Here is a 22,298-nt window from a genome sequence, read left to right as displayed (position 1 = left end):
TGACGTTTTAAGGGGAATTAGACCTCGCCATCTTGCAATTTCAAATATTTTAATAGCGTTTGCAGTAAGGCTTACGTGCTACTATTTTTTTGTTTGATATTTCATAGGACTTAGATTTGACTACTTGTGGGAGTCAACACTTGCGAACTGGTGTGGTCATCATGACAGTTATAATCGCCCGCGAGAAATAATAAGTTCATTCCTCGCGGCGCTTACAGACTAGATATAGTTTTGGGAGATGTGATTTATGCCTTGACATGCCAAATATTGGGATAAATAGGATAAATAGTTCAACATTATTACTATAGCAAAAAGATGAAAAAAAATTGGTTGTCTGTAAAGTCGGTTTACGGATGATAGTTTAACGTGACAACGTCATATCAAAACATTGATGAAATGATTGCATGCTTTTATGAATAAAATTGAATCATTTTTATTGAATTATCACTATTTTGTATTAATACGAAGGAGTGAAATGAAATATACAATTTAATTGATAAATTTACTTTTATTTGCTCTCATTAATTCAAATATGTTTATTAATTTAACGAAGAGATTATTTCAACTATAACGTTTATACATATTTGCTATTTAACTTCTTCCAATCTGTGTTATTCTGTTAAGGATAGGACGATGATAGGAAAAGTAAGAAACGAATGGGAGTGTTTCAAGTTTAATGTGCCTCGAAAAAGTCAAATCGATGGTTGTTCCAATCGAGTAGAAGAGAGATAGATGCGGTGCAAGCGTACAATGAGCGTAACGGGACAATGTGCGTAACGGGACACTTTTTCGTGTGTACAGCCGGCGTTCATCGATTTATTAGTTTTTTTCACGTCAAAATCCAAGATGGATGGCCCAATACAAGTACCGAAACTACAGGGCATCTTTGTATGTGTTTGAGCCTAAATTTTTTTATTGGAACGGATTGACAAACAACATTTATTTTATTTTATTTTTTATTTTTTATTTTTTTTATTTATTTATTGTGAAATGAGAACACACGAATTTGCTCGTTACCAAAGTTACATGTTTACACATCACTGGCGAGTACTGAAAGACTCTCTCATATGTTTTTATGAAAGCGACTGTGTTTAAAGATGGGGATTGTAATTCATACTTACTGACCATTATCTGACGTGGTCTAGCACCATTTCCGAAGTGTTTTGGCGAGGTTAAAAGTAACTTCAGTTACGTCACACATGCCATTTCCTGACAACCCCTAACTCCAAAGCCTAAACCAGACATTGAGCTTTCAAAATGTTTTTTTCACTGGCAGAAAAATAAAACAAATGACTGTCTTACTTCTTAGCGTTTAAGAATCCGAGATTCATTTTGTTTGTGCAAGAACCTATCATGGCTATGTTTAAATTCAAATAGGTTATACTTATAAAAAAAAATTTATTTGTGTTCAGAAATGTAATAAATTTTCTTCAACGAGCATGCTATTCCATGCTTTGTGCATACAGCTTTCTGATTAACGAATAAGGTAAGTATGTGTTACTTTTTAATTATTTTCTTATAGTCTTTGGAAATATTAATCTGATTTAAAAGCGTCAATTACTGTCAAGTACTGTCATTGTGCGGAAGTTTATTAAGTGTAAACGTGATGCGTGCGAAAGGTATAAATTGCTCCTGCATCTTGAAATTATTTTCGGAACACTTAACTTAAATATAGAAGGATGAAACGCAAGAATTGGAAAGTTGGCCCATGCTAGCGTTCCGTTTTTGTGCCTTGCGTTATTTATAAACGGGTATTTGAAAAAGTCTTTACTGAAATTATTTCGTCGTAAGAATATTGCGTCCTTGCGTAATTTATGAACCCGGAATAAGGTCCGTTCCAGAATGACGCGATAACGTAAAAACGGAAATGGATCACGGAACCGCAAAATATCTACGTCTGCCAATTCCAAAGTTCACGAATAAGTAACGAATGGTAACCAATGAAAAATAATTTCACTGTCACAAAAAATTGTTTTCTTTGATAAAATTTTGATAGAGAAAACAACACGGTCGTGATTTAGAGGTTTCTAATGTGATGTAAATAAACGCATTTTTTTGTGCTTACATTGCAAACGCTGGCTGAACCCTACGAGATGGATCATGTTGTTGATAATTGTTGATTATCTTTTGTTTTTAGTCGAACGAATAGTAAGTAATATATATTTTTTATTTAATTATCGAAAATGGTAGTTTACGGTAAGGTATGAAAGCTCGGTTCCTGGCCTCGCTCGCACTGAATGCTGGGTCAGCAGCGGCGGTGGCGTCGTTATAACCGTCTCAGCGGCGACCTTTGGCTTGACTCACTGCCACATCCTAATACACCAGATATAGTTCCTGTTAGGGTGTACTAGGGGACATGTGGTCTATAGTACGTTCCATCCTTGGATTGCGGTCTGCATGTTAATAGGCTTTTACTCTCTCTCTCTCTCTCTCTCTTTCTAACGCTGTTAGCGTTGTTCTTGGTTCGGTGTGCTCTGTTACCAGATCTACAGCACTTAGAGAAAAAAAAAAGTTTTAGACCAACTTTGAAATGTAATGAAAAAATGTTTGTGAGCATCATATGATAATATTCCATATTTATTCCTAAATAGTGGTTATTGAAAGACACAATCTTTTTTTCAACAATTTTTTAATACAACATTTAAAATATAAATTGTTTGCTATTTTGAGCATGGGATTAGTTGGTCACTTTTTAACCTCGCCATCAACAAAAAAATTTTCTTTGCGAGAATGATATTTGACCACGTCTGATGATGAACTAGGATCTCCGTAGTCAGAAATTATCACTTTCGTTATAAAAAAAAAAGTGTTTTAAAACTGTTTCTACAATGCAAACACTGCACTTCAGCCAATGTTTTGAGCGTCTAATCAATTTGGTAGAACAATTAGCTGAAGAAAATAAAAAGCTTCAAACACACTTAGCATGTAAACATGCAGACGTGGATTCCCTCCACCCTACTTTTGAGCATAGCACATAATTTTATGGAACGCCTTGTTATGCTACACGTTAGCTTACGTTATGCTACACGTTAGATGCATCGGACGATTTCATTGGCTGAAATCAATAGTAATATTTCAATTGTGAAACACACACTCGTGCTTATTATTATTTTTTTTAAGTGAATGCTTTTATAGGAAGGTTTGGATATGGAGTAAATTCATGTAAGTCGTCATCGACATGGTCACGTGACGTGAATGTATGTGTATATATATATACTCTACATACACACACACACACACACGCTCAGTGGTACGCGCGCAGCCAGTACGCGTCTTCAGTCCCTGTACATCAGTGCTGTGCATATGTGAATCGAATGTGTGTATACAGTGTTAAAATTGTGTTTTTGTTCAATTTTTATTTTAAGTCTTAAATATTCGATTTCTGAGCAGTAATTAGTGAGTATAAAATATACTAATATTCTCATATAGATATATAGATTGTAGCAATATCACCTAAAAATTAAGAACATCATTATTTATTTTTTAATACCTACAATTACGATGAAATGCGTACTTAATAGTAATTTAGGAGTTATTTTACTAACGTGATAAAACAAATTTGTTGTGTGATAATTTTTTTTTTTTTTTTTTTTCGTAAAAATTGCGAAAACGTTTTCACTTCTGTCAGCAGTCCTGACTGCTTTGAAATTTTTTTAGTCGTGATGCCAGCTTTATCTGGGAAGCCTTCATTTCACAGACGAGAGAGCCACACCCGAAGTTCCCCGAAGTTCATATGCTAGCTTTCTTTTTTTCCGTACCACAACAGGTGTATTTATTTGTGGGGGGGGGGGAAATTCACGGATATTATGTAAGTATAGCTACATTAAAAATATTGTCAAATCATTTTATGGTTGCTTAGCAAATAACTTTTTAATATGTAGCTATCCAGCGCTAGGAAACAGTTTACATGATTTCACAGTAGGGTACTATCTTTAATGTAGCTATCCTAACCAAATCAACCGTCCACAATGTTTTAAAGTATTTATAACGTAGCTAACCTAACCTAATTGACCATTAGTTATCATGAGTTGTCCAAAATAAACATTCACGGACGCACGGCAAACGAAAAATATTGCGACGGCCGCACCAATGTACAGATGCATGTTAATGAATAGCACCGCTATATTTATTTACAATTTATTTACAATGAACCAAAAAAAAAAAAACACGAAGATGCGCGATTGGACTTTATTTATTATCCGATTTTAAAGAAAAACATTTAAAATTTATAAAAAAATCAATTAATAAAATTTTTAAAAAAATTAAAAAATTTACACTTTCGACACGGAGCTTGGAGTCCTCGGTTCGAACCCAGTGAGGGCAAATAAAATGGCGACAGGCTCCTTCCCTCACAGTGGCTGCTGGCTGGCTGTTCCAGCCTTGTCTTGGTTGGTGTGTGGGCAGGACGCGCGCGCGAGGGGACAGGCGATGTCCGGGCAGCCGCGGTCCGCCTGCGAGGGGATGGAGGTGGAGTCTTGCGCCGCCTCTCCCCCAGGTACCACGCACCGCGACACCCACCACTCGCGTCCCGCCACGAGGCCAGGCGCGGCGATAGCCCCTCCCGAGACCAATTATATTGATTAGTGTGTATTTGGACGTAGTTATGCAAAAAGGAACCAACCCACAATTTTGTTATATTTTATTTGAAAATAAATTAAAATAGTACAAGGTTGATCGTACCCAAGGTTACTAGAGAGAGGGGGGTTGCGCCGATTTGAAGGGAGAAAGTGGAAGGGGGAGTGACCTGGCCCTGTGACGTAGCTGGGAGCAGAGTCCGGCTGTGTGCTCGCGCTGGGTGTAGCTTCGCATGCACAATGCACTGCGAGCTAGTATCGCTGTTATGCGCTGTTGGCTCATTTTATAACAAAATACACACATTTCAATATTAATGTAGTATTATCGACATTTAAAGTAAAAACATATTTTTTTCTTCTATTGGCACGCATTTTTATACTGCAGCGCAGGGTTTTAAATCTTAAAGACTTTTTAAGGCTATGAAATATATATTTTTTTACTTGGAAAGTAAAGTAAGTATTTATTGAAAATTTTATTTTATTTCTAACTCACAAAATAACTAGTAACGCATCAAAAATGACTGAAAAATACTTTTCATAGACTCGTATACAGCTGCTCTGATTGAAGAAGCGTAAATCTATCAAGTGAAAAAAAAAATCGTTTTTGAGAGTGTTCCCATTATTTACAACCATAGTGCATAGTAGAATAATTTCACACCGAAGTTATTGGTACAAAATAAAGTAGTAAAAAAATAATAACTGGAGAAAAGTGGGAGTATTTTCAAAAATAAAGAACAGAGAATAATAATTGTTTATTTTTATGGGAAAAGTATGAAAATCTGTGATCTATAAGAACGCAACATATTAAATTAGACGTATAGAAATTGATTAACTACGCGCATGATTAATAAAATAAATTATCTAACATTAACCAAAACAATTGTTAAACAGTGGTTTACATCGAACATACGTATAAGCAATATATATGTGTGTGTGTGTTGGTGTGTGTGTGTGCATACACGTTTAGGAAGTCAATTATTCTTACTTACGTAAGTTATTGGGTGAACTGTTTCTTTTTTCTCTGCTCCCTTTTTGCATTGCTGTCTTGTTCTGCTCTTCTATTCAAATGCCTTAGTCGAAAAAATGTCCTAGTTCTTGCAAGCTTCATTAAAACGTTAGAGTTTATTTCAGGAAACTTCGTCACCAAATTATTAAAAAATGCTCGTATAATTCTTGGCTGAGAGTTTATTCCTTTACCGTGAAGACTCGTAAACACTTCTTCCGCTGATTTCACTGCATTTACGAATGCCTGGGATGGAATCGTCAAACCGCCTCTGCTAATTTTTTCTATCCATCCATCTGTATAAACAAAGCACATTTATAAATTAACATAAATCTTATATAGCAATATGTTCAAGGCCGTGGTCTTTCATTTCTATAATTGTGAGGGAAATAATTGTTTTTAACATTAACAGTACCCAATATTGTAAATTGTTGTTTTGTCCATATTTCTTCAAACTGACTCTTTGAAGCTGTCATAATATTTTGAGACATTATAAACAGTTTGATGTTAGCTAATTACCGTACTAACACAATTTAAAATAATTATTCTTTACACAATAACTATAAAAACCATTTTTTGCTTCACAAAATAGTTGTATGTAAAAACCAATGAATCCATTTACAACAATATGACCAGAACCAATAATTTACAATATCAGCTACTGTTTGTGTATAACATTTATAACATTTGCATTAAGCCCTCTCTCGTGTTGAATAAAAGGACACTCACACCTTGATAATAAAACAGCAAGTACCGGTATTTTCAAAAGTTTGACATACCTTCGTTTACAGCCGAATCTGCGATAAGATTTCCGTCATTGGTGCCATGGGCCAAGTAGCCAGCAACGTATCGCAGTGCCTCACTTTCCTCTGTTGTCATATCAGAAAAGGACTTGTCGGAAGATTGAAGTGTTGGGGTCGGGATTTGGGCACTTTCTTCTTTCGCAGTGTTTAATGAAATAAACATTTGGCTTGTCAAATACGGTTTGTCAGCCAAACTTTCATCAGTGACACAAGCACCAGCTGGCAGAGGTAGTTCACATCCTAAAAGCAGCAAACGTAAACGATACTTAAAGTCTGCAGGTGTCGGATTTTGATTTGCGTGTCCAGCACTCCTAATCCGCGAAAAAAAACTTTCCAAAACATCTTGATTCAGACGAGACGTGAGAATTAATTTCAGTGAATACTTAGCGTTCAAAAAATTGCGTAATTCACGAAGCGAATTTATTGTTACCAAAATTCCTTTCTGAAATGGCATGAGGCCTTTGTGTTGCAATATTCTTAAACTTGATATTTGATGTTCCATTTCTTGTAGTATGTTAAGCTGGTTGTCAATATTTAGACCAAATGCACTGTGCCACGGTTTTTTCGAATCTCTGACAAATCTGGAGTTCAAAATATCAAAGAATTTGTAAACAGTTTCGAAAAAATTTCCGATTTCTGGGTGATCTTTGTAGTTTTCCAGAAGACGTCTAGCAGTATGGTGTGAAAAAAGTTGTACCGCATATTTAACTTTCTGCCTTGTACTTCCTTTGACAGTTAAAAACAACTCTGTCAGTTTAGGACACAACTTCCATTCCTTGTCTTCTATTATGTCATTTATGTGCTGTTTGAGGATTACTGTTCCATTACCTAGCCGTATTCCAAAATCAAGGAAGTTATTTCTCAGTAGCTTAATGAGATGAGGAATGCCGGCGAAAACCCATACGTTTCTTTTTCCGTCCGAAGGGTTTGGAAAGGAAACATTTTCCGGTGATATGTTTAAACTTTTCCAGAGGCCTAGGTTACTGCCTCCCATATCACTCACTATTGCAACCACAATAAAACCCCTTTCTTCCAGTTTATTAATAACTTTAAAAAGCAAATCTTGAGTAATTTTGACATCAAAATCATAAAAAACTGGCTGCTTCCATTTAGAAGCCAGACCTCTAGCCATTATAACTTGTGCATTTTTGCTAGGACATAAAATTTGGTCTGCTGTTTGGCCATAACAGTATCTTCCATCTACTTTCATTTCATCTAAAGATAATACTGTAAGCCGTTCAGTAAGCATCATTGATCCTGATTTTGCATGCAAAACAGTCAAGACTTCTTCAAGAATACCTGGAGAGCATTTCACGTTCCTTGTCCATTTCCGGAGATTTGATAAACCAGGTAAAGGAATACCGACTTTTTTCCTCAAGTAGAGGTAAGCTTTGCGGGAAATTGAACGTAAAGTTATTGCTGCAGCTATATCCCCATCTTCCCACCACACTTGTCTTTTACTTTTATTTAAAAGCCGTTCTATTTGCTTGGGAGTAAAAATATTTTCTAAAATATTTTTTAGTTCATCCCTAACAGACCTCTTGCACTGCCTGGATGAACAATTTTCAGTGACAGTAACTGAGATTTCAGAAGCTCATTTTGCTTTTGTAATTTTTTCTCCCCTTCTTTTCTACTTTCAATTTGTTTTTCCAGAGAGAGAATCCGCAATTGTAGTAAATCTAAATGTTTTTGTAAATGTATATTTTGTGTAAAATCATGATGGCAAGTTGCCTCAGTGTTTGTATTGGAGCTTTCAATTTGAGAGTTTTCACAATGAGAACTGTTAAGTAGTATTTCCTGTGATACGGATACATCGACAATAGACCGCAGCTGTTTTGATTTAGATGTGTTCAACTCGTCAACAAGCTTTCGTTTAACGGTTCTAGACTGAAGTCTATCGCTCCTCGTGGAATCAACTGCTTTTTTGTTGTTTGGCAAATTAATGTTTGGGACTGCATTATGTTTAAGCAACCTCCGCCTTTTCTCGCCCATTAATTCGGCACGCAAGTCTCTTTGATAATCTTCATCGGTAAAGTGTTCGGAACAAAGTCGTGCTGTTTTGTGGTCAAATTTATCCTTCCTACCACACAAAAAAAAATCCACTTCTTTAATAAGTCATCGTGTTTTGGAAATCTAAAATAACTTATAGCTGCGCCTGTCTTGTCTTTATAGTTTCTACAATTTTGCACTGCACATCCGGGCATCTTAGAAAATTATAACTTGAAGAACAGCTATTTGCATACCATACTATGTCACAATTCAGTAAAAAAAAAAAAAAAGAGCTCAAAGTATTATCTGTAACTGAAGTATTTACACCGTACTTTTGTTTTCACTTATTTACGTTTGATGGGTTTCGCAATAGGTTCTACATTATAAAGTAATGATGTTATCATCAAACATTAGAGCCTACTTACAGTTTGTACAGAATACGTAGAAAGATTGTGGTAAACAACGCGCCTTTGCGATAGCGAGCTTACCGGGCAAGCGTAGGCCGCGTTCCTCGAACATGGGCAAGAGACTGCTGCTCCGAGCTACGTCACAGGTCCGGGCGGCCAAGTACCGTTATTCCCAGCCCCTAAATCGGCTCCCCCCTGGATCGTACCGTCGTCGTTGCTATTATCATATCAAAATTTATACTAGACCATTAAAATTATACCCGCATTATGTTATCAATACGAGAATTACAATTTATAATTAACTTTAACTTCAAAATACTCAGAATATGTTTCATGTGGGTTGGTTCCTTTTTGCATAACTATGTCCATTTATTACTTAAATATTTAATTTCGTACGTTAAACTTTTATCTCATCAAATGTTGCATGGGGCCACTAAGGTTCTGTAGCTATTTGAAACCTGTAATTTGTAAATAATATTCCAAGGCCAATATCTGAACACTTTCATTTTTTTTTTGCAACTACGACCTTTCTTTGTGCGATAGCCCCTCCCGAAAAGTCATCCTGAAGGCCCCAATTGCACGAGGCCCGCAGTAGCTATGACGACAGTACAGCTTGCAGTGTTCTCTGGCTAAGCGAACAGTCTGAGCAGCATTGCCGAGCTAAATCGTACGGGTCCGTCTGCACCTGCGTGCTATTGCAAGAACAGGGCCATGATTGCCACAATGTTGGCACTTGAAAAGCCCCATGCGTGTGCATTTTCCACGCTGGCCACACCTGGAACGTTTTGGGTCTTGCCGGGACGTTTCAGCAGCTTTTAGTGCCAACGGTTGATGGCATCGCTTTACTGTCGGTTATCTGATGGAAGTAAGAAGTCAACTGCGAGCGCCATGTTCAGGGCAACTGTTCGCTAATGGTTTTCAGGCTTGCTGGGCACATCGCCGGAGGGAGGAAAACCTCCAAACGAATGTGCAGTTCCAAGAGAAATTATGGAAACAGTCGATGTGTTTAGGTAAGACAGTCACCCTGTGAAACTTTCACGATTGGTGTGCCGTAACGTACTTGCAGGGGGACAGAGGACGTTATTATTTGAGATGTCGTGGTAGTAACATCTCTTAACTCGGTTATGAAAACTGTTAATTCGTGCGAAGTAATCCTATTATATATATATATATATATATATATATATAGTGTAGAAATAAGCTACCCATCATAATATTATTCTCTTTATTCCAGTCAAGGCCGCGGCCAGACTTTTGTGATGGAGGGTGCCCAGTATGACAATTATATCATTTTTTATGAGTTATTTTTCTTTATAATTGAATATTAAAATATTGTCACACCAAAATCTCAGGGAACAGTGTACACATATGAATTTAACTGGAGATTTTGTTTGAGAATATAAAACTGATCTTATTATATTTGGGTGTATAGTTAACTTTTAAATTTTTTTTATTATTAAGTAATTTGATTAATAATTTTTTTTTAAAACAAGTCATATATTTGTATAAATGTTACTAAATACAACAATTACACATGTCAAGTTTGTAAGAGAGATATGCTCACAGTAACATGCGTGTAAACCAGCACCAAATACAGTCCACTTAGGAATGCGATTCCACCGTTGCGAGCGGTGCTGCTCATCAGCCGCTCCTCAGGTACATACTGCAGGACTCGCCTTCTTACATCGTCAATCCCGGTCGCTATGATGCCGTAGTTTTCCTTGCTTGCGACTAACCGAGATATTACTATAAATTGGTTTTGAAAACATCAGCCAATTTTGTTCATGAAAAAATCTTGTATTGGGAAGAAAATACAGTATTGTAACGGTTCTTCTAAAATAATCTGTCTGTAATCTGATGTAGGTAAGTTTCTGTAGTTTTCTTGTTATGTCTTCGCGCGTTGGTTTTCGAGTCGTGGAAAGGGAGGGGTTCCCCTGGTCCCGCCCCGGTGACGAGGGCTGTGCCAAGGAACGAGGCTCTACGAGCGCGTCGACACGTGATGGGCCATCACGTGTCGACACGCTCGTAGAGCCACGTTCAAAATTCGCGGTTTCGATGGCCTTCAGGATAGATTGCACATACCCCTGTACACTCGGGCAAATAACGCAAGTTCATTGGCTGCCGGCTTGTAAGTCTGTGATTCGATCCTTCTTTGGTTGAGGGTTTATAACTAGAGACCCGTGAATTTCGCGGATTCATTTCGTGTTATGCTAAAATTCAAATAATTATACCTTAGTGCTGCTTCTTTCATTGGTTCTCTATTAATCTGGAGGAATGAGGGCCAATTAGAGACCCTCACTCATAGAAATGTCAAATCACAGGCCACCCAGTCGAGACAATTCACAAGTCAACAGCCAATGAACAGTTGGCATTTGCCCGAGTGTGTAGAGGATATTGGAGTCTATCCTGGAGGTCATTGAATCCGCGAAATTCACGGGTCTCTATTTATAACTGGATTAGATTCGTCCAGATGAACAGTAAGCCAATAGCAAAATTATCTAAGAGGTATATGTGTTTGAATTCTATCCTATCACCGAATGAATCCGCGAAATTTGCAGGTCTCTATAATGGCTCAACACAGGACTGGTCTGCTGTTGTTTGCGCAGGGAGTTCGTGCAGCGTCAGGTCGGCCTGAGCACGCAGGTCGCCTCGTACTCCCCGGAGCAGATGCTGAAGGTCACAGCCGACATCGGGAACGTGAAATACCAGCTGACGGAGCTGACGAACGGCGTGGCCCAGCAGACGTACCTCTTCAACTACTTGAAGCAAGAGGTGGCCAGAGTAAGTGTCGAGGCCGCGTTTGTGTATTGCAAACAGGCCCCCCCACATCATTCCGTGGGCCCCGTTGCTAGAGGTCATGATGATCCCCCCCCCCCTTGCCATTTCTTTATACTAAAAAGATTTAAAACATTTTTTGGCTTCTATGCATATAATTCTTTACCTTAATCACAATTATTTTTCAAACACACATTGAAACTAGTTTTAAGTCAGTGTTCAGATTGTAAACGTAAATTTATGTTGAATAATGGCAAATAAATGAGTGTAACATGGTGTCACGTCGGATGTTGGTGGTTTTGTTACTCACAGTTGTAGATTCAGACACGTTCTGTACGCACAGCATATTCCGAATCATATTGCTCTGGTGTGATATTTCGTCGGTAACTAAAATTAGGCTTGATTGTTTGTTTTCTATTATTTATTCTAAAATTATCTACTTTTTTTTTTTTAAATTTGTTTCTTCTTTCCTTCGCGGGGCCCCTAGACTCACGGGCCCCGTTGCCGTAGCAACGGTAGCACCGGCCATGTGGGGGCCCTGATTGTAAACTACGCAAGAAACAGAAAAAAACGTGAGAAATGCGAGATGCAAAAAAAAATTCATTGACGGAGTTTTCAAATACCGTACTCGTTTACAAAACCACCTTAACACGCAAAAACGCAACGCAAGCAGCGCCCAACCTTCGATTTCTTGAGTTTCGGCTTCCGTTTCCACCTTCCATATTTGAAGTAGATGTTCCGAAAACAATTTTTTAAAAATAAAAAAAACGCAGACGTTATATGCACAGAAGGTCGTGATGATGTTTTTAACGTATACATCACATTTTCACTAGTTTTAAGTTTCGCACAGTGAAAGAAAATAACACTATTAAATAAAGTTATGGACAATTTCAATTTTATATGTTTTAATGATAAACATGAACTAACAAAAGAAGCCATGTTTTACAATTTTAAGTTGTAGGGTTGGTGATTTATTGCGACTCCCTCCTCCCGTGCTTCATAAAAGACAAAGATTTTCTTGCGTTTGTTGCGTGTTCCGTTAATTGCGCGATTTTTTTTTCTAGCATAAATTATTCTAAGTGTGTAAGGGGAGGGTCCAGGTTAGGGGAGGCAGTTTACGAACCCGACCTAACTTGGTTCGTTTCGGATGTTGACGGGCTACAAACCTGCGTTTTTGAACGACTGAAGTCAGTTGTACAAGCTCCTTCGTTGCGGGAGACTGCACGTAAGCATGCAGCGTTGCACCTGGCACACGCGTGGTTATTTATTACAGCCTTTTGTCTTAGTTCACCAAGATGAAGCACGTTACATTGCAAATCCAAATCACAGTCTAATTGCGAATGTCTAGTCTGAATAGTGCCATAATACATTAACTTATATTCAATACATCAAAGCAGTCTGATACATTCTAATAAAGTTATATAGCTCAAGTTACAGAAAGGTCTACCTCAAAGGAGTTAAGAAGTTCCACTCAGTGGAAGACACGACTATGTCCTAAGAAAAGTGGCTTCTCTGGGACATGGTAGTTCACAATCAAATGTATTGTATATTTTCTTAGCTGAAATACCTTTGAAATGCAAAGCACAGTCCGATATTGGCAGCAGTGAGTGAGTAGTTAGTGCAAAGTTGGCTTTGAATAATACAAATTTCACCTAAGAGTGAAGAAATCCCCCCCTCCCCCCCCCCCCCCAGGTTAAACATCTGAAATAAGCGGGAATTTCTTGATTTCAATAAAATCTTAAATTGAAAGAACAAATATTTTTATGTAAATGTATAAGCTATAGTTTATGTAAATGTACAACTATAAAATATAGTTCTTATTGGTACATAGTTTGGGAAGTAACATCAGAACGTAATATTTACCCATGTATTGTTACAATTGAAGAAAAATAGGTCCAAAGTATAGCCCGATTAATTAAATACATGTGCATATATTAACTAATATCAACACAATTAATTAAATTCTAACAAATTAACTGTCTGTCCACATATAAACCGCACTTTCGTAAGTCCACAATCTCAGCTCCCCACTGAAGATCGGCTCGACAGTGGCTCTCTCTGCTGCTGGGTCCCAACACACTGCCTCGCACTACTCACTCGTCCGCGCCGCGACACTGTCCCCAAAGTACCAACTTTTGCACACGGAGCCCGCTCGTCGCCCTCCATCGCTCGCCAAGGCGTTCGCTCACCCTCTTCACTTCACCGCTCTCGCCGTCATGGAGAGGTCTCGTAGCCCTCCGAAGGGTCGCGTCACCAGAATGCCCGACTTGACTCTCGAAGCTGCGAGAACAATGGCGTCCCAGGTACGCCACGTCACGCAGACGGGGCTCTGGGTACCTGCCGAACCCTGGAGGAGGGGGGGAAGGGGTAGAGAGGCGTCGCGCTGATGGGACTACCGTGCTGGCAGAAGACGGGCGGGCGCCACCTGCATCGCCACTTCTCTCGCAGGCTGGCGTGCCAGCCGACCGACCGGCCTCGTCGCTAGCCGCGTCGTAACAGTACAGACGCTTGCATCTCCCGTCAGTGAAATAATATGCACTTGTGTGTTGGTCAGTAATGGAATACATAGAAGCCAATAAACAGCATATAAGTGTTCGGTGAATGAAAAGCATTCAAATTCCAGCTACCTACACGATATTGTCATCATAATGTAAAAATAAAAAAATATATAAAAAACTTAAAAATATGAATTGGTCAATTGCGTGAATTCCTGTCGCTTGAAAGTTTCCTTGTCGCTTATGCAATAAACCATTTTAGGAGGTACAAAACAATCATTCTTACTTTGCATTCATTGCCCAGCAGAATGTAGAGTTAGTAAGTTTAAGCCAATTTGAGGTAAGTTCTTTAAATGATTCGTGAAATGGGGTATTTTTATTTAGTTCAGTTTTTTGGACGTACGCCATTGCAGTTTTGCACTGTTTGTCATGAATAATTCCGATAATCAATCAAATAAATAAAACATATGAAAATAATAAAATCCACAGAAAAAACAAGACTGAATCAGCTGATGGACAAACGGAACCAACGATGAAACTAAACAAGTATTATGGACAACACCGCGACGACAGCGTGGACAAAAAATGTCCAACCTCTAAATAACATACAGCACGAAAATTCCGTTGAAGGAACTTAGCCATGAAAAATAATATATGTTGTCTATAGTACTTGTTTATCTTTATCGTTGAGTTTATGATTGCTACGTTATCCAGGTTTGTTGTCTACATGCATTTAATCTGTTTCATAGCTTTTAGCCCACTGTGTTCGTCTGTGTTGTTATAGTATTTTTAATGACTAAGTTCCTTCAAGGGAATTCTTGTGCTGTTTGATATTTAGGGGTTGAATATTTTTTGTCCATGCTGTCGTCGTTTTGTTGTCCATAATACTTGTTTAGTTTCATCGTTGGTTCCGTTTGTCCATCAGCTGATTCAGTCTTGTTTTCTGTGGATTTTTATATCTTCATGAGTATTATTTATTTTATTGATTTTCGCAATTTTTCATGACAAACAGTGCAAAACTGCAATTGCATATGTCGAAAAAACTGCATTAAACCAACCTGAGGTAAGTTGACTACTTAAGGAGGGAGGGATAGAAGAAAGACGAAAGACATATCGATTTCAACCAGTTTAATGTAATAAAATAAATTGAATAGTATAACATTGAAAACATTTATTTTTTGAGGAAGATGCCACATATTAAAATATTTTAAAAGACCGTGGCAAAGTGTCTTCCAAAAAAATTATTTCACTACTAAACGCCAATGACTGCTCAGAGATAACTATTTGAAGCAGCCTGTCACTATTAACTTCTAGTATTCTTCTCAAGAGCGTACGCAAAATTTTATTTTGTAGGGGGGTGGGGATAGAACCACTTTGCTTGCTGATTGCTTTCACATTCTTTACATTTGTTGGTGGGAATAATAGATTTTTAGGAATGCATACGCCCCTGATTTCTTATGAATTATATACAATGTTTTTATGTGGGGTCCCACGCACCATGTTAAAATTATTTTATTTTTTCATTTAACACTATACCTCCCTTGTATTTGTTCTGTCATAAATATTTTCAACCGATAGTTAATAAGTGTTACCAAAATGTGTACAGAAATTATATCGTTGGAAATATTTGTGACAGAACAACAAATGCAAGATAGGCAAGGTGTTAAATTTAGAGAAACATGCCTCAGCTATTAGTAAAGATGATAAAATGAAGGGGGGGAAAATCGATATGCGTGTGAGACCCCGTCTAGTCAGGGGTGTATCTGTGTAGTGAGGCGGGATGATAATTGCGACGCTCGCTGGTGCTTCTAGCGCGGTATCGCCTCTAAGCGCAAGGCTCTGAACTGACGCGCATTTTTATGTCGAAATATTACTCTGAAAAAACGCCTTTTATCCACGTTAGCTCTTCTAAAAATAGCGTTCAACAACTTAATCCGGAAATCAAACTACGTATCGGCCCCCAGAGAAGTGCTTTTCGTAAACAGACCCCACTCGGATGTTTCGATTATTTTCAAATCGCGTTGTTTTTCCCTGAAGCTTTACACACCGCGCGTGTGCCCGGGTAGGGCAACAATAGGGAAGCCTTCTACTCACAGACGAGAGAGCCAAAACCCGAAGTTCCCCAAGTTCATGCTTTTTTTTTTTTCCTTATCTTTAATGTAGCTATCCTAACCAAATCAACCGTCCACAATGTTTTAAAGTACTTATAATGTAGCTAACCTAACCTAATTGACCATGAGTATCCTTTTATCAACACCGCCATATTTATTTACAATGAACAAAAAAAAATCCCGAAGATGCACGATCGCGTAGAGCCACGGAATTTTCGCGCATTCATTTAGTCGCAAGCTAGAATGCAAACCTCCACACTGTCGCACTGTGTTCATGATTGGACCGCAGTTATTCTGGACACGCCCCTCTACGACCGTGTTCCAACCATGTCCAGCTAGGAGAGAAGTAAGCGAATCAGGTAGTGCCAAATAACAAGGATAAAAAAAAATGTTCTCGGCTAAGAAATCAACCAATGGGAAAGTGAACATGGGTCGAGCACACCTACAACTTTGAATTCTATCCTGAGGCCAGAGGAATCCGCGAAATTTCCGGGACTCTTAACGATCGGGCGTTTTGCTCTCTCGTCTGTGAAAAGAAGTCTTCCCGGCGACCAGGGGCGCAACAACAAAAGGGGGGGGGGGGGGGGGCGGCAAGGGTATTTTGCCCCCCCCCCACCTCTGAAACCTTGAAGTGGGGGCAAACGGGAGCAAAGAAAGTGCTGTGTAATCAATTTTTAGGTAATAAAACAGCTTAAATAGCACCATTTCCACCTTGAAATACAAATTTTCCCGGGGGAGGACCCCCGGACCCCCCGCTTCAATAGGGGGGATCGATGATTCTTTATAAATAGGTATATTGCCCCCCCCCCCCCTTTTGGAAATTTAGTTGTTGCGCCCCTGCGGGCGACAGTAGGTGTCGACACCGGGCTGTAGCCAAGATGGCGTGTCTCGCGCGCCCCCGCAGCTCCGGCGGGACGCGGAGATGGCGCTGCGCACGCACCTGCACCCGGGCGACTCGGCGCCGCTGGGGTACTTCCAGCGGCTGGCCGCGTGCCTGGAGGCGGAGCTGGCCCGGGACTGCGACTCCATCGCCGCGGCGAGGCGCCTGCTCGCGCAGCTGTCCGACCCGCCGGAGAAGCTGACCCCAGGAGGTGGGCGTCACACCCAGGGCCATTGGCGTAGCTGTGTTCATAAAGTTGGGGGGGGGGGGACAAATAATGATTTTGATCTCATGTAAACCCATTCCCCTCTTACTAAGACGGGGGGTCCGGGGGTCCGGGGGTCCTCCACCGGAAAATTTTGATTTTATAAGTGCATAATAGCGCTTTTTAAGCATTTTTTGTATCTAACCATTGGATACATCGATGTTAAAATTATTATTGTTTCCTTAAGATAAAATTTGATGAGTGAAGAAATTACAAATAAAGTTGGTCAGAATAACATTATAAAATAAAAATATCACGGTCTAGGAAGTTGGGGGGGACAGTCCCCTCCACCCAAAAGGTGCAGGGGGACACGTCCCCCCTGTCCCCCCCCCCGGTTCCTACGCCCCTGCTCAGGGCCGCAACTAGGGGGGGGGGGGGGGCAAGCGGGGCATACGTCCCGGGCGCAAAGCTGTGGGGACGCCGAAATCGCTTGTATTGTAATTCCTTCCTTCTACAACTGGTAACTGGTAAAAAGTTTTTTTTTTTTTTTTTTTTAACTTGCATGCCAGGAATGTCTAATCTGATTTACAATATAACGTCTCAACATAGCACCATTTTCCCGTGGGCGGGCCCCCGAACCCCCCCGCTTTATTGGTGTGGTATGTGCAAAAAAAAGAGGGGGTGGGGGCGCATGAATCCATTCATGCCCCGGGTGCCAGAGACTCTAGTTGCGGCCCTGGTCACACTCTTGTGCCACTCAGGGCCGTCCAGAGTAACCAAGGGCTCAGGGGCAATCCAATTTGTCCCCCTACCCCCCCTCCCCCCTCACCAACCGGTTATTATTTAACATAAAACTTTTAAAACACCACAATTTTTAAAAAATATATCTAAAGATTACAAATGTTACTAGAGCCATTACTTTAAAACTTATCTGAGGGTATTGCATAACAATGTTTTTTAACATATTTCTTTTGTAATTTTCGTTCCATCGGGGTTAAGTCCAAGCATTAAAAAAAAAGAAAAATCCAAAACTCCATCGGGACCCTCCTGGAGCCACAAGGTTTTTTTCTCTTCATCCTCCAACCCCCCCCCCCCACTTTTTTTTTGTCAATCTCTCACGACGGCCCTGGGTGCAATACTCAAACCAACACTCATCCTACATATTATTAAAACAAATTTTTTTTTAATCTACTCTCATAAGGGTTTATGGAAGAATCAAAATGAAATTTTTTTTTGTGATTTGTCACCATATGATCTATACACTTTAAACTTACAATGAATATTCGACAAAATAGGAATAAGTTATTCATAGAAAAACCATTATAAAATGCACAGGGCCAATCATTTTGTGGGGCAAATATTAGTTTGGAAATGGCATATTTTTTTCACACGGGACAGCTATAAGTGGCTTACTCAAAAAGTTGGTATGCCAGATAGCGGATAGTTTGTTTTTAGCACTTCAGATAGACAAAAGTTTGTTACGTTGTTTTATTTTCTATGTAAATAATACCTACTATCTACATGAGACTTTTTAAAAAATTAAAAATATATATATACATTCCCACCACACTAAAAGAAGCCTCTTCAAGATGTCTAAAGCCTTAGCAATGCCGGTTACTTCAAGTAGTGTGTTTGAATAAATGTATAACTATTTCTCTTTTTCACAAAATTTTCTGAAATTTCGGGAATACGTAACTTGCCCATTGTTAGTAGAATGCCAACGCCTCATTATCTAAAACGAATCCACTGTCGCACACTGGGCAGTATCTCATTCTTATGGTCACCATCTTGAGTCGACAGCAGGACGTTTTTGAGAATGGGTCAACAACTCAACAAAACAGGCGGAACTCATCCTGGAAAAAGAAAATTATATCACCTGATCACTCCCCATTTTTTTTTTTTATAATCACTCAACCATAACTCTCAAAAGGTGAATCGATAACATTCTCCGTCTGCAAGTCCATAGTATCTTATCACTAATAGAGTATGCCTGGCTAAAGCAGACGTGCATCGATAGTTATTTTCTTATCACAATCTAAAGCTAAGGTTCAGAAATTTATTGGAGTCCCTTCTCAAGTTCTCTGTTTGCGAAGATAGCTCAAATTTCCCACCAGCCACCAAATGGTAAGTTACAGTGCCATTTTACTCGGAAAAAAAAGTAGCCCAATTGGAGATATTTTTCCCAACGTGGCAACCCTGTGCGGAGGATGACGACAGAAGTGCAGCTGTGCACGTGTGCTCCAGAGGTGCACTCGGCGTTGCGGAGCGCCAACAGCTCGTTCGTCTTCCTGGCGGCGCGCGCGCAAGCCCTCCACGTCATCGCGGAGAAGGAACGGCAGCGCTACCACGACCTTCGGGGCGCTTCCCCCGAGCCCCGCGGTCCACGCTCCCCAGAGCCCTGTCCCCAGGGCACGAAACGCGGCCCGACCCCTTTCCCGGGTACGTCATTCCTTCACGTCGTGAGTTGGTCCTAGTCGGCGCTGGAATCACATTGTGTTGAACCTAAACAGCTCAAAACACACCAATGATGAATGTAAGAACCCAAGAACAGCGAAACACGAGATCAGGGCATAGAATACAAGATATATTTAATCACAAAATTAGTGATGCGTCAAATTCCCAATTCCAAATCTCGAATTCGAATCCCGAAGAGTATATCAAACATACTCTTTGAATCCAAATCTAGGTCTCAAGGGTCAAAAATAAAATAGGTACTGTACAAAAATTTTAAAAACATAACTATGATGTTGAAACATTTGTCCCTTAAAACGTTTGCTTCACAAACTGTTTCCAGAATCAGTACATATTATTTTATTCATATAATTACACGTTAAAAGTATCCTATCTTGGGTAATGCTAACAAGATAGGTATGAAGAAAAAATTCAGAGGTTATCAGTGTTGAATTTTTTAATTAACTTTATTTTCTTTATTATTTTTCTCTACATCTGTTTTCTTGAATATTGAATAGTACTAAGGATCTGATGGTATTTGAGGATTTGTTTGGTTCGTCCCTACACAAAATACATTACTCCACTAACTCCTGTTTTAGCCTAAATTCAACAAATTTTTTATACCCTTACGTGCAACTGAAATCCTATCCATTGTCATGAAGGCAAATGGTATTTTGCGATTTGCCAGTTGGTAAGCCAAAATAATTATCAATTGTATAAGAGAATTTGACTGGGCGAAATGCAGTTAGGACACAAATCCTTCATCCAAACACTTACTTTACATCCCAACCTTACTTTTGTTTAAATACATACACTGTAAAAACTTGCCAGGCACATTAGCACTCCGCTACTGAAAGTGCCAAAATTGATCAGTCCAATAGCAGTAGAGATAAAATCACACTTCTTACTCCACCCTAAATAATTACTACAGGGCATATGGCTGACTAGCCAGGTCCCTCGACTAAAGCGTAACACAAAATCCCTACACATTGTAATGTCTTGAATGCATTTAATTGCACCTTTCATAGTTATTTTTATTTATTAGTAGGAATGGGCACATAGCTTCTTCAGTGCTTCAATTCCACTGATTCTACCTGGAATCAGAACTGTATTCTCAAGCTGTAAAAAGGAATTGTACCATATAAGGAATTGTATCATTTTTAGAATGGTAGGTCGTACAAACCGTCAATAATTTGGATGTAAAATAGATTCACTTTAAATTGATTATTGCCACAACTGCATATTTTCCTGCCAGTAAGTACACAATGTATACGCAACTCACCAAGCACTAATATATTAAAAATGCAGTAAATTATGTTATGGTTAAACCTTAACCGCAATCACCTATATTTAACCAAAACACTGTACAAACCAAAGTTAGATTTCTGTACTTATGGGAAAAACATTGTAAACTAATTTAAGTATAACAGCTTTATTTCATTAACGTAATTTTTCAGTTCCAACGTCGGTGAGCAATCATGACGTCATATTGAAGTAAATAATTTAACGCAGGCTGGCCAACTGTGTTATTCACAAACATTTGTTTCATTTTTTCAGTCTTTTAAAAATTGTATTTACACATATATAAAGTCATTAAATTGAATGCCAATGATTTATTTTTGAGCATTACATGTTGCTTCCCATGTGTAAACAAATTTTTGTATAAAATGCACTGTTTTTACGTTTGTGTTGATGTTTCATTTGCCGATACCACAATAGCTTGCATTATTATTAAATCAAATGTGAATTTGAATCACGATAAACAGAAACTATCTCATGATCAGTTAGTATTTCAATAAAAACGTACATGGACGTAAATCAATTGAAACACAACCACAACTGTTAAAAATCATGGCAAGAGAGAGGAATTACACAAGAACACAAAATCATGGATTTTGATCAGTTTTAAATATGTATTTCGCAGTACTTGCAAGCTTTTCAAATGTAAATTTTTAGAAAATGTATGTATGTTTTGATTTCTTAAGTGTTATTCTTTGGTTTAACCTTCCACTTGAATTCCAAAATTACATTCAGAATGAAAGTAAGATTGGTAATTCTAATTAAAATCTGAATAGAATCTGAAATCAAAGGGAAATTGTGGTATCGGAATTGAAGAATCAACCCCTTCATATTTTTTAGGTATGTAAATTTATCACTTTAAAGGTATGGATGTACCTATGAAAACTGTAGGTAGTGTGCAGTGTGACACAGCTTTTCCAAACTTGCATGTTAATTTATTTATTTATCTATCTATTTTTCCAGCCATTGGAACACCACTGGGATTTGGATTTAACAGTTCATCAGATGCTAACACCTCACAAATCCCATAACCAAGCAAGAATTAAATATGCCTATAGCTTGAAAAAAAAATCTAAATTTAAATTGAGTGGATTCATATATATGCTGATTAATTTTTATGTATTTTTACTGTGGAAAGTTAATTTTCTGTAAGCTATAATCTTATTGTTTTATTGATTAGTCATAGCTTTTTTTTCATGTATTTGTATACTACTTTTAAAAAACTAAAACTATGACATGATATTTCTAAAAAAATATTTATACTGTTAATAATTTATCAAAACTTCAGACACCACAAATATATATA

General features: G+C 38.6%; 2 protein-coding genes across 4 annotated transcripts in view; one reads left to right on the top strand and one right to left on the bottom strand.

Moving 5' to 3' along the window:
* Positions 1–2,312, bottom strand: part of LOC134531021 (probable cytochrome P450 304a1) — a 30,010-nt gene extending 27,698 nt beyond the window's left edge. Inside the window, exon 1 of the mRNA XM_063366903.1 lies at positions 2,305–2,312. Coding sequence (XP_063222973.1) covers positions 2,305–2,312 — 8 coding nt within the window. The remainder of the gene's footprint in view (positions 1–2,304) is intronic.
* LOC134527845 (uncharacterized) lies at positions 1,276–22,248 on the top strand. Of its 3 annotated transcripts, none has more exons than XM_063360804.1 (7): positions 1,276–1,486; positions 4,405–4,495; positions 9,699–9,786; positions 11,383–11,557; positions 17,062–17,248; positions 19,487–19,681; positions 21,956–22,248. In XM_063360804.1, the coding sequence occupies exons 2-7, from the start codon at positions 4,429–4,431 to the stop codon at positions 22,021–22,023; spliced, it is 780 nt and encodes a 259-aa protein (XP_063216874.1). In that variant the 5' UTR covers positions 1,276–1,486; positions 4,405–4,428; the 3' UTR covers positions 22,024–22,248. The 3 variants fall into 3 exon arrangements, with proteins under 3 accessions (XP_063216874.1, XP_063216892.1, XP_063216883.1); XM_063360822.1 differs by having other exon boundaries at positions 1,293–1,486; positions 19,468–19,681; positions 21,956–22,246; XM_063360813.1 differs by having other exon boundaries at positions 1,301–1,490.
* Positions 22,249–22,298: the final 50 nt, after the last annotated feature.

The sequence above is a fragment of the Bacillus rossius genome, chromosome 1 (assembly GCF_032445375.1).
Source record: "Bacillus rossius redtenbacheri isolate Brsri chromosome 1, Brsri_v3, whole genome shotgun sequence".
Taxonomy (NCBI): Eukaryota; Metazoa; Arthropoda; class Insecta; order Phasmatodea; family Bacillidae; genus Bacillus; species Bacillus rossius.
This window is presented reverse-complemented; position numbering and strand designations above follow the sequence as displayed.